The following is a 15,907-nucleotide window of genomic DNA, read 5'->3' as shown; positions in this document are numbered from 1 at the left end:
CCCAGTTAAGCCTTCCGTTGGATTTCTGATTCACAGAAACTGTGAGATAAGAAATGTTGTTTTAAGCCATTGAGTTTTAGGGTAATTTTTAATGCAGCAATATATAATTGATACATGGCCTATGTGGGAGATGAGACCAGAAAGACAGTTTGGCTCTGCATGGTAGAGGGCCTGTGTGCCATGTGAGGGAATATAGACAGAATAATAGCCACTGTAGATATCCATATCCTAATCCCTGGAACTGGTGAATGTGGTGGGTTACCCGGTAAAGGGAATTAAGGTTGCACATGGAATTAAGGTTGCTAATAAACTGACTTTAAGATAGGAAGATTATCTGGGATTATCTGAGTGGGCCCAAAGTAATCACAGCAGTTTTTTTTTTTTTTTAAATATATTTTATTGATTTTTTACAGAGAGGAAGGGAGAGAGATAGAGAGTCAGAAACATCGATGAGAGAGATACATCGATCAGCTGCCTCCTGCACATCCCCCACTGGGGATGTGCCCGAAACCCAGGTACTTGCCCTTGACCGGAATCGAACCCGGGACCCTTCAGTCCGCAGGCCGACGCTCCATCCACTGAGCTAAACCGGCTTTGGTTTCACAGCAGTTCTTATGAGTGGAAGAGTGAGGCAGGAGAATTAGAGTCAGAGAAGGTGATGTGATGATGGAAGCAGTGTGTTGGCTTTGAAGGTGGAGGGAATGTGAGCCTAGGAATGCAGGCATCTTCCCAAACCTGAAAAGGCAAGGAAATAGATTCTCCCCTAGAAACTCTAGAAGAACATAGCTCTTTCAAAACTTTGATTTCAGACCAGTGAGATCCATTTCAGACTTCTGACCTCCAGGGCTGTATGATTTGTCTTGTTTTAAGCCAATACATTTTTTGTGGTAATTAGTTACAGCAGCAATAAGAATCTAATACAGAAATAGGAACCCAGCATATTGTTGATCTTGGGTTCCAGAGCCTGTGCATGACCATCCTGAGAGAATCCACACACCCTGGTATTCCCATTCTTTAAACATACACTTCCTTATAAATTACCTCTATGGCAATGGTTACTGCAGATTGATTATGACACAGTTGCTTCACTTAGCAAATAACTTGCAAACAGGAAACCATAGGCCATACATTATTTCACTACACAGTATGTTTTGACAGTTCTTGGTTAGTTATTGATTGGGCTTATTTATTTATTTGCTTTTTTCCTGTGCCTAATTTCCTAGTCTCAAAGCACCCAGACTCCCTCTCTGGACATTGTAAAGGTTTATTTGGGTTGATTATTCTTTGCTGTGGCAGCAGATGGAAGTTTGTCCCTTCAGAAAATATGTAGGTTTTATAATAGTCCTAAGACTTAAGTGCTTCTGAGAATGTAAGTGAGGCCAGAGCTAGGTTTCACCAAGTTCATATTAGTGGACTGGTAAGGGAATGTGATTCCATTAACCATCTGGCTATCTCTGAGATTAAAGGAGTTTCTACCATATGGCAGTGTTACTACCTTCTATTTAGAGACCACTGGCTGGAGAAACTCAGCTCTCTTTGTTCAAAATGAACGCTAATAACATTAGGAAGTATAATGTGAGATTTGATGCTTGAGCCAATTGGAATAATTAAATAAGAATTATAAAGGAAATTACTTTTTAATGCTGAGAGAGAGAGAGAGAAAGAGAGAGAGAGAGGGAGAGAGTTAGGGATCTCAAAGGGACATCCAGTATTCCAACCTTGTTATATTGAGAGTCAATTTCATTGGTCAGTTACAGGGTCAGTACTTTCTGTTATTTTGACATATTTGTGCCTATGTTTTTTGCTTAAGCTTCCCTGTTTTTCCTTATGGGCAAAATAGAGCATATGTTTTGGTTTTCCCAGGATAATCTCAGTTCTTAATCTGTTTTTTCAAATGTAATTATTAATAGTGTTCACTGTCACTCTTTATAGTGTCATGGCTGGATAATAAGCTGTATGGCCACACATTTTATTATGGACAGTAATGCCAATTCTAACATTTTGCATATCTGCCACCTTAAACCATTATACTTCAATTTCCCATAGACTATATAGTCTACAAACAGATCTGACAGCTGCTGCCCTATGCTAACAGCACCAAACCAGTGACCTCTGGGTTCATGGTTCAATGCTCAGTTACTGAGCCACACTGGCTGGGCACTATGATTCAACTTTTTTTTTTTTAAATGAGTTCTGCTGAAATGAACATCAGAGGTGATTTTTTTGGCATGTCTCTTTTAAAAAAAAGTGTTTTTTTTATTGATTTCAGAGAGGAAGGGAGAGGGAGACATAGAAACACTAATGATAAGAGAGAATCATTGATTGGCTGCCTCCTGCATGCACCACACTGGGGATCAAATCTGCAACCCGGGCATATGCCCTGACTGGGAATCAAATAATGAACTCCTGGTTCATAGGTCCATGTTCAACCACTGAGCCATGCCAGCCAGGCTGCATGTTTCTTTTAATGACATGAATATCACACGATTTTTATGAGTAGAAAAGGAAAGTAAATGTGGAGGGGATGATATTTTTCCTTAAGCTTTATGGATTGACTTTTTATGTATAAACCTCACACTTCCATTCTGAGAAGAGCAAGATTTTCCTTTTTAACCCAGTGCCTGTGTGAGGTCCATTTATCCATTTGGTTCCTTCCGTGCATTTGGGCCTCCAAGAGCTTGGTCTCCCTACAGGTGTCTAGTTGATCTCATTGCTTGTGGCTGCAACAGTAGACCTAGAACCTTATTTCCATTCTCCCCAGTGGCCCAAGGTCACCCAGATAGTTATCAGGGGGACCTTGAGTAGAACTCAGCTTTTTAGACATGGTTTAATCTTTCACTTCACTTCTTCCTGAGGTGGTCTTCTCTCTAATAATAATCTCCCTTTAAAATAAAATGATTAGAACATACTATTTTTGTATACTTGTTGATATTTATTGAACATGCAAAGAGAGAAAGGGAGGTATTTGAAGCTCCTATTGTAATTGAGATAAATAAAAAGAAAGGCACGAGGCCAACATCCACATGGAATTCCACTGCAAAAGAATTAGATCCAGCAGAGGAAGGTTTGAGTTTATTAGTATTTGCTCCAGCGAACCTCCAAATTTTCTCCATTATGGACAACATATCTTCCAACTCCTGGAAGGAAGAAGAAGGAGAAGTGGGTCAAATGATTTGACCATCAAATCACTAAATAATGGATATCACTCTTCCAATTCCATGCCACACCCTCACAGATGAACAGTCTGGGCCTTTTCACTTTGTAGGGCTTTTGGCATACTCTCCCTTACCTTGGGTCACTGGTTCGCCTCCACTCAGAAGTTGCCAGTAGGTTCTGTCTTTATGGTTCTCCTCCAAGCCCTGAACAGAGATGATGTAAGGGCCCCACGAGCTCTCCACATATTTGAAACTATGGGGGCAATGAATAGGTTACAGGAACTTAGAATTTTAAAAAAATATAGTTTTTATTGATTTCAGAGAGGGAGAGAGAGATAGAAATATCAGTGATGAGAGGGAATCATTGATTGGCTGCCTCCTGCATGCCCCCTACTGGGGATTGAGCCCACAACCCGGGCATGTGCCCTTAACAGGTATTGAACCCGGGATCCTTCAGTCTGCAGGCCGATGCTCTGTCCACTGAGCCAAACCAGTTTAGCTTAGAATTTTCAAAGGCAATTGTACATGGACATTTTTCAAACTTTAATGTCCTAAGAATCACTTGAAGATGTTACCCCCAAAATGCTTATTTCCTGGCCCTATCTGCAGATATTTTGATTCTGTTGGTCTGGGCTGAGACCAGGAATCTTCACATTTCTAAGTGATTTTGATACAGGCAGTTCCAGTCCATGCTAAATTAGGGAAATGATGCCCATGTTCTTGCCCTTCCCTCCCACCATAGGAGACACGTTGAAGACAACTTCTACCCTAAGATAGCCACTGTCAAAGTTACTAAAACAGTAGACGAAAGTGTTAACCTGATATCCTAGGGGCACCATAAGTCCTAAGTTAGTAGGTTTTCTCTTCAGAAAGAGAAACAGGGAAGAATAATTTAATATTTCATGATTGTTTATTAGAAATTTTATCATTTGCAACACCATGGATGGATCTGGAGAGCATTATGCTAAGCAAAATAAGTCAATCAAAGAAAGATAAACATCACATGATCTCACTCATTTGTGGAATATAATGAACAACATAAACGGATGAATAAAAACAGATCCAGAGACAGAGAAGCATCAATCAGACCATCAATCCTCAGAGGGATATAAAACAAACAAACAAACAAACAAACAAACAGACAAACAAACAAAACAACCTCAGAGGGAAGGCAAGGGAGGGTGAGGGGGGAGGGGGAGAGATCAACCAAAGGACTTGTATGCATGCATATAAACCTAACCAATGGACAAAGACACTAGGGGTGTGAGGGCACGGGTGGGAGTGGGATGGGAGGGGCAATGGGGGGATAAGGACACATATATAATACCTTAATCAATAAAGAAAAATAAATAAATAAATAAATAAATAAATAAATAAATAAATTTAAAAAAAGAATAAAATGCCCTAAAAAAAAAAAAAAAAGTGATATGGTGGCCCTAGCTGGACTGGCTCAGTTGGTTGGAGCATTGTCCATGCACTGAAGGGTCTCGAGTTCAATTCCCGGTTGGCGCATGAGTGGGAGTTAACTAATCGATGTTTCCCTCTCCCTCTCCCTCTCCCTCTCCCTCTCCCTCTCCCTCTCCCTCTCCCTCTCCCTCTCCCTCTCCCTCTCACTTCCTCTCTCTCTTTAATAAATAGAAACATATCCTTGGGTGAGGATTAAAAAAAAATGACATGGTCAGTATATGTTTCACATTTTTTAGTCATATTTCTGGGAGCACTTGCAAGGAGCCTTTATCATTATATATATTATAATATATATATATTTTCATATATATATTATATTCTTTGTAACATCTTACATCATGTTATTAAACATAATAAACAATTGTCAATTAGGTTTAAGAAACCAAGTAAACCACAGTTTTCAGAGACAAAGTCAATATCTTAATTTTAATATTTGACCTCTCTAGGCCAGGGAACCTTTATCTAGGGGGTCCATGAAATCTGATGAAAGGGGTAAGGCATAGAGAGGCTTCCATGCATTTGTGAAACCTCTGATTTAATGATGTTTTATGTGTATGTTCATTTTTCTGCAATGAGCATCCTACTCAAAGGGGTCAGTGACTAAAAATAGTTAAGAACCACTGTTCTGGACACAAAATGCCTGCCTTAAGAAGTTATATTTTTTTTTTTTAAAATATATTTTATTGATTTTTTACAGAGAGGAAGGGAGAGAGATAGAGAGTTAGAAACATCGATGAGAGAGAAACATCGATCAGCTGCCTCCTGCACATCTCCTACTAGGGATATGCCCGCAACCCAGGTACATGCCCTTGACCGGAATCGAACCTGGGACCCTTCAGTCCGCAGGCCGACGCTCTATCCACTGAGCCAAACCGGTTTTGGCAAGAAGTTATATTTATTGAAGAAGTTTTACTGACAGAAGTGAGGTTCCTGGGACTTATTCATCCACTAGGTGAACATTAATTTAATGCCTAATATGTATTAGAAGATGAAAGGTCTCATCTCTTTCATCTGCCATGAGATGTAGAAGGTCAGTAAAGGTACTGATTAAGATGTGTTTTAACTGTTCATTGTATTTATGTGCAGATGTATTTTTTTACTCTTTCAAAATCACACTAAATCCCTTAACCTGAGGTTATGTACAACATACCAAAATGCAGTCTGATTGATTTTCTGAGCTTCCTCCATCACATTCAGGAAGACAGAACCCTTCGGCACAGTGACTTTGGTGAAAAATGTTTCATTGATTTGCACAGTGTAGTTGACTGAGATCCATGTGGATGAAATGGTAGGTTCCACAGGTATTGGCTCATGAATAGAGATGTTAAGGTGACCTGACAGAGACAGGAAAGCAGAAAAGAGTTATTATTCAGGACAATAAAAATAATGTTAGAGTTTGAACACCTATCCAACTTCTATCCACAAATTCCTTTCCTTTATGCAGGGGGGATTTGCTACAGGAGTAAGTGGCGTCAATCAAGGGGCAGAGTTCTCATGTGATGAAAGCAGAAATGAAAACCAGATGCTCACCAGCTTGTGAATGCTCATGCTCAGCTTGACTCCCAGCTGTTTAAACATTTCAGTTGCCCCATCCCCTATTTCTCATGGAGGCTCCTGAGTTTTTCCTTCTGGTACAGCACACAATAATGCTTCATCTTTTTGCCCTTTTATTTCTTAACATTTATTAAAAAATCGTGCACCAGGAACTGTACTAGTCATTTTATGTGAACTGTTTCATTCAATCCTTACAAAAACCTACATTAGATACTATTATCATTTGCATTTCTTACATTAGAAAATTGAAACTTAGAGGTTAGACATTTTGTCCAAGTTCCCTAAACCTGTCAGTGTCTGAACCAGGAATGAATGCGATAGAAGAATAAGTTTCTTTATCTTTTTGCAAAATCAATGATGCACACTGCAATTTCTTTCAATATTGCCATATTCCTTCCACACAGTTGTCTTATTTCCCTGAGGGATCACTTACTGTGCACAATGGAAAGTCAGAGATGCCATACTTTGTTTAGGATGGGAATGATATTCAGAACATCTCCAGCAATCAGAAAAATACTTTTGGAGATAGACACCTTTTAATCAAGTCTACCTTGTTTATCAGTGTTTCAACCAAGAATGACACCTACCACCTTGTTAAGAACAAATCCTCAGATGGGTATAATCTCTGATGACATATTAAGGACTGAGTTCTGTGTGAAAACTATGATGCTTTAGAGATTTATTTGGTCACTTTTGGTCCCTAAGGACATCTAAATCTCACGTGCTTTGGGTATTATGCTGAAAGGCAAAAACAGTTTACTCTTTAGTTCTTTACCTGGACCACTGGCACAAGAAGAGACATTGTTAACATCCAAGTAGGTTTTTCCCATCAGGGCAGGTAAGATCTGGGCTGCAGCAATTGGCATATGGAATGCTCCCTGAGAAATTTCCTTGAGCACTGTGTCCAGAGTTTGTTGACAATTCCATTCATTTTTGTTATAATAGTTTGATGAGACAAAGAGAGCCTAATGAGAGAGAGAGAAAGAGAGAGAGAGAGAGAGAGAGAGAGAGAGAGAGAGAGAGAGAGGGAGAGAGAGAATGACTTTAAATACGGGAAAGCTTACATGGAATACAGTAAATATTTATTTGACATTGACTACATAGGAGGTGCTTTAGACACATTTCCTGCCTTCAAGAAGATTATCAACTATTGTGGGTGGGGAGGTGGTGAATTGCTTAATAATCCAAACTGTAATAGCACCAATGAGAATAGACTTTCTCTACCATATTCACTCTTGTGTCCCAAACACTGGAACAATACCTGCCATATAAGAGGCACTCAACACATATTGTTAACAAACTGTTGTTAAGGAGCCCCTGAGATGAATGCTCTAAGAGAAGCATTTAGTGGCAGTCTCTCAAAAGAGGGAGAGCTCTAAACATTTAGTGGGGTTGAGGAAAGGCTTGGTGGAGAAGGTGGTACTTGAGGTAGTCCTTATGATATGATAGCATTTTAGTAGGTGACATGAGGAGGGGAACCCTGTACCCAGAGAGAACAGCATGACTGAAGGTGCTAGAGTAGCAGTGGCTAGGCAGTGGTTCTCAACCTTCCTAATGCCGCAACCCTTTAATACAGTTCCTCATGTTGTGGTGACCCCCGACCATAAAATTATTTTTGTTGCTACTTCATAACTGTAATTTTGCTACTGTTATGAATCGTAATGTAAATATCTGATATGCAGGATAGGGCATGGCCTGATGGTGATGAGAGTGTCTGCATTTTAACAAAATCCCTGGAGGATTTCCCTGGTCTGGGAGGACTGGTATGTGGAAAACACTCAGGGACATTGTGGAAGAACAGTCTAGACAAGGAGGTTGGGGCCAGATTGGTAGACCCTTGAATTTTAGGATGAGGTGTCCAACAATATTTGCTCAACAGTGGGAAGCCTAATAGTTTTTTGAACAGAAACTATTTGGGCAGTAGATGTAAACTGGATTGAAGGAGCAGAATTATGGGGTAAGAAAAGTTAGGAGGGAATTAGAATGAGAAAGACAAGAAGTAAATGGCTTGGACTTGAAGATTTTGCTCTGTAGGTTCTGAGGGAAGAGCAATCCACCTTTTCCACCTTTTCTTGAAGATTCTTAAAGTTAACAAGTAGTCAACAAGCATGTATGGATAATAAAGGAAATGAAACCGATCATATTATATCTCCTCTTAAGAGCTGTCTTGCAGGCAGGAAACTATTGATCCTGCTGTGAATTAATATCACCTGTAGAGCTTTTAAACAAGACCAAGGCCCATGATCCACACGAAATTTCTGTATTAACTGGCTGGTGTGGGGCTGAAAGATGAGTATTTTCTAAAAGCTCCTGATTCAAAATGTGCAGCTTGAATGGGAAGCCACTGTTTTATTTTAAATTTAAACTTAGCAAGGCAGACAACATGGATAGTAACAACAATATAACCTTATGATTGGACCCCTGCCTACAACCAGCCTCACATTGTAATTTTTCCTAAGGACCCTATGCTTACCATTCTAAACACCTGGATCTTCCTAAAATGTGTAATGTTCTTGATGCTTTTGGTCTTTGTCTTGCTATCCTCTGTCGCTTTGAAGGTTCTCTCACCCTGAGTCAGCATGGCAAACTTCTAAAGACTCAGTGAATTTTTTTTCTGTAAGTCTTCTTTGATGTATTCTTGGAGTTGAGTAGATCAGTGCAGGAATAAAGTCTCAGACTTCAAGGAACATATACAGGAGAGTGTAGGTGCTGAGAGTGAGTTTTGAAACCAACTGTTTAGGTTTCATCCCCATCTGCATCATTTTCTAGCTTTGTAATATCAGGCAAGTTACTGGTACTCCATATCTCATGCTCCTATTATAGGAAATGAAAGTAATGATTCTTTCCTCATTGGGTTGTTGTGTGCATCAATGAGTTAATGTCAATAAATACCAGCTCCTGTTCCTGCCACTGCCACTTCTACAACAATATCAAACTTGGGAGTTAAGACAAAAACTCAAAACAATGGTATATGGTAAAGTGTGAAATTGCATGTTATAGAACAAGATAGGTTGTAGTTGTAGTAGACTCTAGAATTTCTTAAAGAAATTGTAACCAAGAAAAGCTTCATAGAAGCATTGGATATGGAAAGGTAAAGATTGAAGGTAAGGAGAATACATTTCAGGCAGGGAGGAGAATCATATGAGTAGAATCAAAGGTAATATAGGAAACAGATGGATAATAAGATCTTAGAAGGCCAAAAAGAAAGAATGAAGTTATTGCTTTCCTTCGTGACTCCCTTCCCTATTTCCTGTGTTAGCCTTGGACTTACCTGCATAGCTTCTCCTGTACTATATGTATTCCCAATGAGACCATTTCCTTTTTTCTCAGACAGAATCTTTTTTACCAGTGACTCTATATAATGATTGATATCCTGTAAATCCTCTCCATTGTTTTGGATGCTCCTCTTCACACAGGTTAGGGCCAGGACAGCCATTGCACCAGTATCTGTCAGGAAACCAAATATTGGTGATAGAGTGACCAACCATGCCAGTTTGCCTTGGACTGATGGGTTTCCTGGTATGTGGGACTTTCAGTGCTAAAAAAGGTACAATCTGGGTAAACTGGGATGGTTGTTCATGCTAGTTGGTGGTGGGAGAGAAGGATTTCAAGAGATAGCAATCATCCCTTCAACACTAATCACTCCAATATTTTTTTAAAAAATATATTTTATTTGTTTTTTACAGAGAGGAAGGGAGAGGGATAGAGAGTTAGAAACATCAATCAGCTGCCTCCTGCATACCTCCCACTGGGGATATGCCTGCAACCAAGGTACATGCCCTTGACTGGAATCGAACCTGGGACCCTTCAGCCCACAGGCCGATGCTCCATTCACTGAGCCAAAGCAGTCAGGGCATCACTCCAATATTTTAAGAGTCTTTCCTTATGTTGAGTAGCCATGTACCTTGTACCCAATAACTCACATCTTGGTCATAGAAACACATGAATTCGTAGGTGCATACTCATGAACAGTCTTCCACTTTTACATCTTGTTTTTCATGTTCATTTTTTCATCTTTCAGCCGTATTTTCAAAGGAATCCTTTGTTTTGAGAAAACAAAGGATGACAAACCAAACAAAATATATCTTTGTAATATTTCAAGATTTCCATTAGACTGATTAGTAAATAACACTTAAGAGAATTGTTTTTTAATAAACCTCCTTTAGGTGGAGGATGAGATTGAAAGGAGGAAAAATAAGGTTTGTTTTCTTTTTTCCTGGCTTGATTTTTAGTTCCCCCCTAGGTGGTGGCCTCCCTTTTTCAAAGGAAAAGGAGTATAAGAAATCTCATGTTTTCCTTACTATCCAAGATACAGAATGCTTTTCTTTGAGCTGCTTTGAGGAAGATTAGCTTTTGTGTATCTGAATCTGTAGGGGCTGAGCACCAATACTAGCTGTCTAGAGGTGACTTTTTTTGGATGGGTAAGCTGACCCAGTGGAAAATTTACGGTAATTCCCCATTGTGAATACACATTTTATTGAGCAAAATATTGGGCCTTGTTACTTGCAGAGGTTGTGTGTTCCAATAAACTGGAAAAAGAGGCAGGGGTTAAGATAAATGGATTCCACTATATTCCCTTTTTCTAACACTTATGATTTCTAAAATGTGAAGATTCTCATATTCTATCCTAATTTTAAAGATGGGAAAATTAAAGTTGTGTTAATGTCCATTGGTTCTATAACTCAAGAGCTGGGATAGGATCCATGTTTTTCTACTATACTACACATCTAGAAAAAGACTTAACTGCCTCCCAGTTTCCATTCTTCTAAAAAAAGAAAACTCCCTTCTGAGGAGACTAGGGTAGATGAAATAGAAAAAGAATCTAAGTACTTACTTGTAGAAAAACCCTAAAGGCAAGACCTACTAATAACTGTGTCCTCTCTATCAAGGGAATTGAGTTTAATGACTCACCTACTGAGAACTGACCACCAAAATAAAAGTTCTTATTTTCAGGAGTGAAGTATTTTTTAACTTCGGTGATCGAGTAGCTCCCATTAAACAGACACAAGGTCAGCACGTCCAGGCTGAGCTGGTAGTAGTTAGTCAGCGGATTGCCATCATGTACTCCTGGCAGAGAGAAAAGAAATACCTCACACATGGAAGTGGTACTGGGATGATACATTTGAAGTCTATTCCTATTTACTTTATTCCCATTTCTTTACAGTGAATGAAAGATGAGTAATATAAAAGGAGAATCACACATAGAATCAGGAAACTTGAGAAATTTAAAGGCTCTAAGAGCCACCAAATTAAAATCCTTACATTTTATCACTGAGGAGACCCAGCATTAAAAGTATTAAAAAACTATCCTGATATTCAGGTGGTTACAAAGCTAGGACACAGATTTCCCACCACCAAGCCTCTTACATGTTCAATAATAATGAGCTGAAGCTATAAGAAGTTGAGGCAATCTCAAAGAAGGATGGGATTGGAGGGATTTATTGAATAATAGGATATTGGATAGGAGTTAAAATAAAAGCAATGCACCTTACTGGAAGCCATCATGGTCAACCTATTGTTTCCAGTGATGAAGTACTATTGGCCATCTTTACCTCCCATATTAGTATTGTATGCTTCAGTAATCATGATACAGTGTCTTGTATTGCTCAGTTATTTCTGGCGTGATTCATTATTTGTCTAAAAGTCAAGCTTGCATAGAATAAACAACTGTATTGTGTGTGTGTATGCTTGATGTAGGGTCAGTGTTCAGTTGAACATATTTGAAAAGACAATTCAAGATGCATGTAGAAAGGGAAGAAGGGAAGGTGATCTACAAAGATAGAGTGAGATGAATGGAATGAAGAGGAGAAGGAAGAGTGGAAGGATACTTCATACAGTTCTGAATCAGTAGAGAAGAAGACAAGGTTGTCCAGGGTCTCTAAACACTTGATTCTCACCCATATTTTCAATTTCTTCTTGGAATTTCTCTTCTAGTTGGCTGACCAGATGAAAATATGTAACACTTTCATCAGAGTTCTGACATGCTCTCAAAGCCAGTATAACTAAGGCAAGCTCTCCCGAGGTTAAATCTGACCCTGAAAAGAAAATTATTCAATTTTAACAAGGTATACACTTCTGATATTTTTGGCCTCCCGTCTTCCTTGTGACTTAAGTTTCCTGTCACTTCTTTCTTATGTTCCACTCTAAACTAATATTTTACTGTTCTCATCTTTATCTCCAAAGCATAACTTTTGCTAGCTGTACTGTAAAAATGTAAGCTAGATGAAATCATGGAATCTTTTTGGAATCTTACAATCCTTATAAAAATAAAAAAGAAGAAAAATAGATAAATAATGAAATCTTGGGATCTTCTGTCTTTGTGGGTGTCATCTTGCCAGGATAGTAATAATTAACTTTTATATTTTGCCTTATAGAGTATAAAAACGCTTGGGATTTTCATAATTTTTGCAATAAGAGATAGGTAGGGTAGCTTCACTTCCCCCTTATGTTAAATAGAAAGTTGAGGCTCTGTATTGATACGACAGGTACAAGGTGGAGCTTGGACTGAAACCAAGGACACATGTCTCTTGTTCTATGGTTGCTTCTCTATTGTCAGCTTTCTTAGTTGTGGTCCACACCGCATCTGGGTGTGAACTCAGCTAGTTTGTAGAACAGTATTAATGGTTAAGACTCCATAATTTATTTTGTTTTTCCTGTGATCTCTTAAAAAATGGTTTTCAAGAGCCAAAGAAGTAAGTGGCTCTTGAGTAAGTGGCAGGGGGATTGATAGTTTGAGGCACCTTTCTGTCACCTCAAGTTTTATGCTGCTGGGTAGATGTAGCAGGGATACTTTGGACACACAATTTTTAGGACTCACTGGAGATAATATAGATAGGGAACTGTTATCCTAAACCTTCCAGAGAATATAATAGTAGTACTCACTCTTCTTTTCCACACTGTCGCTGACTTCTTGGAACACTTGTTGTTCTAAGTTTTGGTCCTGGATCCCAACAAGTTTGAGGGCTAACAGGAGATTGGCAGCTTGGATTCCTCTGGCATATTTTGAATGGATCATTGTGTTTAGTAGAGGGTTTAAACGGGAGTGGTTTTCTTTGCTTACCTCTGTGGCAGGGGAGGGAGGAAATAAGAAACACATAGAAAATATTAAAACTCAGAATGGGAAACCCTCCAGATTTAGCCAACAACCTGTCCAAATCCCAAGCAAAAGGATGGAGGGAGTCACATTATACTGTGGAAGGAAAAAGAGAATTCAGAATCCCTAAGAACTAGAGGAGAACAAGAAAAGTTAGTTACCATTTCTAAATATGCTTTGATAATAATCCCAAGAAAATCCTACCCATTTCCAGATTATCATGGGTTAGTGTGATAGTGAGAAGAATATGAGCCCTGGATCCAGACAGACTGTGGCTGGATTATATGCTCCTTAATTTATGACTGTGGGTAAGATATGTAACTTTCCTGACCTTCAGTTTCTTTGTTTTAACAACTACTTCATATATATCGGACAATAAATCAATAAATTGTAAAATATTGTGCAAATTGTTACTTTTAGCTTAGCTGGAGCTTCTATCCCTATACTTAGAGAATCCAGGCTATGTGATTTTCCCTGCTCACCTTTCTTCATTTTAAATAGAGATCAAGAAGATCTGAATTCAGTGATCATAGAAAGGGTCATGGTTTGCCACAGATACAATTGGATAATTGTGAGTCATCTCTGACATTCTGTGGAAGCATCTAATTTAGCAGATTTTCTGGCTTCGAAACAGACTTTTTAGTTCCTGGTCAATAACTCCAACCAGCTTCCTTGACCAACAATTCCAACCAACTTCTTTGACCACTAAAGTAAATTATTTTATACAATGTATTGAATTTCAAAGCCTCCATAGAGACCCCCTATTCTTAGGATACAATAAAGAAAATGACAGGCCAGAAAATAAAATTAGAGTTGGCCTAGTCTTTGCTTTAGCTTGTGTGAATACAAGTCTTTCTGTTGTGGTGTTGATCTCTTCTTGTACTAGTAGGCTAGAAAGTACCAGGAAGATGTAGCCACAGTTGGCACCATATAGTCATCTTTGGACTGATTTGAAGTTTAATTCCAGGGTAAAGACTTACATGCAGAAATCATGTATCTGAGAGCTACACCAGACTTTAATAAATCACCTGCTTCAACACCCTTCCCTGATTAACCTCCATTTATGAATGAAGCTAAAAGAAAATCAGAAATATTGGATCATTCAGCTACTAAGGGGTCAGACTAGACCTAAACCCAGTTTTTATTTCTCCTTACTATTTTTTTTTATTGCTTAAAGTATTACAAAGGGTATTACATATGTGTCCATTTTATCCCCCCGCCCTAGACAGTCCCCTAGCCTCCCCTATCCCCCAGTGTCTTATGATTACTATTTTTTTTTAATAGAACCACATAGTCACTGGTGTCTATATCCAAAGGAAAGATGATGGGGGTTGTACCCATGTCCTGTAGGAAAAAGTTGTAGGGAGGGGAATGTGTAGCATGAAATAGCTAAACTCAATAATGACAAGAGAACAGTTTTCATTATTTAAAAGAGATTATTAATATTACGTTTTTCTGTGTAGTCACAAAAGGTTAACCCAAAGCCCATGGGCTGGACTTTAGAAAAATAGATTGTATCTCAAAATCGAAAGATAACTTTTCATGATCTTGAAAATTTTTGGGGGTCATGAATTTTCCACCGTTGAAAATGAACAGAAATAGTCAGCAACTTGGTAACATCACTGTGGTAGAGAGGATCTGAACATAGAAAGAATAGTTAGGCAAGTTAACATTGAATCTCTGATCCCTCATAACAATAGTTGTGGAACTTTCCTTACCATCTCTGGCCACCCTTTACATTACTCATAGAGTCCAACCACATATAAAACTGAGATAGGATCTTTTTTCAGATAACTCTCTACAAAGTTTCCTGTCAGTAGCTGTCAGGAGACTATCATAGTAGAGTAATTTTAGATCAAAGGATACTCACCACAGATGGTGCATAGTTGGCTTGGAATAAGAAAAAACAATAAGAGCCCCACTAGGGGCAGCTGGTGTGATTGTCTCATCTTTCCAGCAGTATATTGGAATGGTGAGGACTTTGCTGCCTATTTATTGAATGACAGACAGAAAAGAATGAAAGCTCCTCCTTCGGCTTGCCCGCAGCCTCTTTTACTCAAGCAAATATTGAGCAATTCAGATAGGTGTGGTGAAGTGTATTTTTCCAAGTAATATCACAAACCAGGAAGAAGACTTGAAAGGTGTGGTCAGGGAGAATGAGGTAATAATAATTTGTCTTTGTTTTCTATCCCAAACCTTCAAGGTTCACATTTCTTACTTGCCTTCAGCCCAATGAATAAATTAGGTGAGTGACTATTTTCAGTAATATTTCCCTCTTTTCCATTCTGCTTTTGTTATGTTTTTTTTTTTTTTTTTTTTTTTTTTTTTTTTTTTTTTTTTTTTTTTTTAAGAGACCTTATTTTTGATGGGGCTAGGGCTTACAACACATAAAAATGGAAGCAGAAGTTCTAAGTTCTAAGTTTCAAATTGGACAGACAGTATAGGGGATTGGTTTTTGACCTATGATTTTCTCCTAAGATAGATGCCTTGAGAATTTCCAGGTCAGAAGGATAACCACAGAGATGCACATCAAATGTGGATTTTTGCCATGCCAGGTAAGATGCTATGTGCTACATGTGAGAACTGTTGTTTATCCGTCTTCTAAGAACTAATAGTGAATACTATCAGTTTAGCTTTA

The 15,907-nt window shown here is 38.6% G+C and overlaps 1 protein-coding gene across 1 annotated transcript; it reads right to left on the bottom strand.

Moving 5' to 3' along the window:
• Window positions 1-2,843: 2,843 nt before the first annotated feature.
• TCN1 (transcobalamin 1) lies at window positions 2,844-15,266 on the bottom strand. Its single transcript, XM_036323445.1, has 9 exons — window positions 15,140-15,266; window positions 13,059-13,238; window positions 12,074-12,211; window positions 11,088-11,243; window positions 9,448-9,623; window positions 6,952-7,141; window positions 5,773-5,956; window positions 3,290-3,408; window positions 2,844-3,137 (listed from the first exon to the last, which is right to left on the bottom strand). The coding sequence occupies exons 1-9, from the start codon at window positions 15,216-15,218 to the stop codon at window positions 3,076-3,078; spliced, it is 1,284 nt and encodes a 427-aa protein (XP_036179338.1). The 5' UTR covers window positions 15,219-15,266; the 3' UTR covers window positions 2,844-3,075.
• Between the last annotated feature and the right edge of the window lie 641 nt (window positions 15,267-15,907).

Source organism: Myotis myotis, unplaced genomic scaffold, assembly GCF_014108235.1.
Source record: "Myotis myotis isolate mMyoMyo1 unplaced genomic scaffold, mMyoMyo1.p scaffold_m19_p_10, whole genome shotgun sequence".
In the NCBI taxonomy this organism is placed as follows: domain Eukaryota; kingdom Metazoa; phylum Chordata; class Mammalia; order Chiroptera; family Vespertilionidae; genus Myotis; species Myotis myotis.
Note: the sequence above shows the minus strand (reverse complement) of the source record. Positions and strands in the feature narration are given on the sequence as shown.

Bases quoted from the DNA above. Each gene is read 5' to 3' on its own strand.
- TCN1 (XM_036323445.1), bottom strand. From the start codon at position 15,218: ATGAGACAATCACACCAGCTGCCCCTAGTGGGGCTCTTATTGTTTTTT. The intron at 13,239-15,139 runs GTGAGTATCCTT...CCCCTGCCACAG, and splicing joins CCAACTATGCACCATCTGTG to AGGTAAGCAAAGAAAACCAC. The intron at 11,244-12,073 runs GTGAGAATCAAG...TCTCTCTGCCAG, and splicing joins AGAAGAAATTGAAAATATGG to GAGTACATGATGGCAATCCG.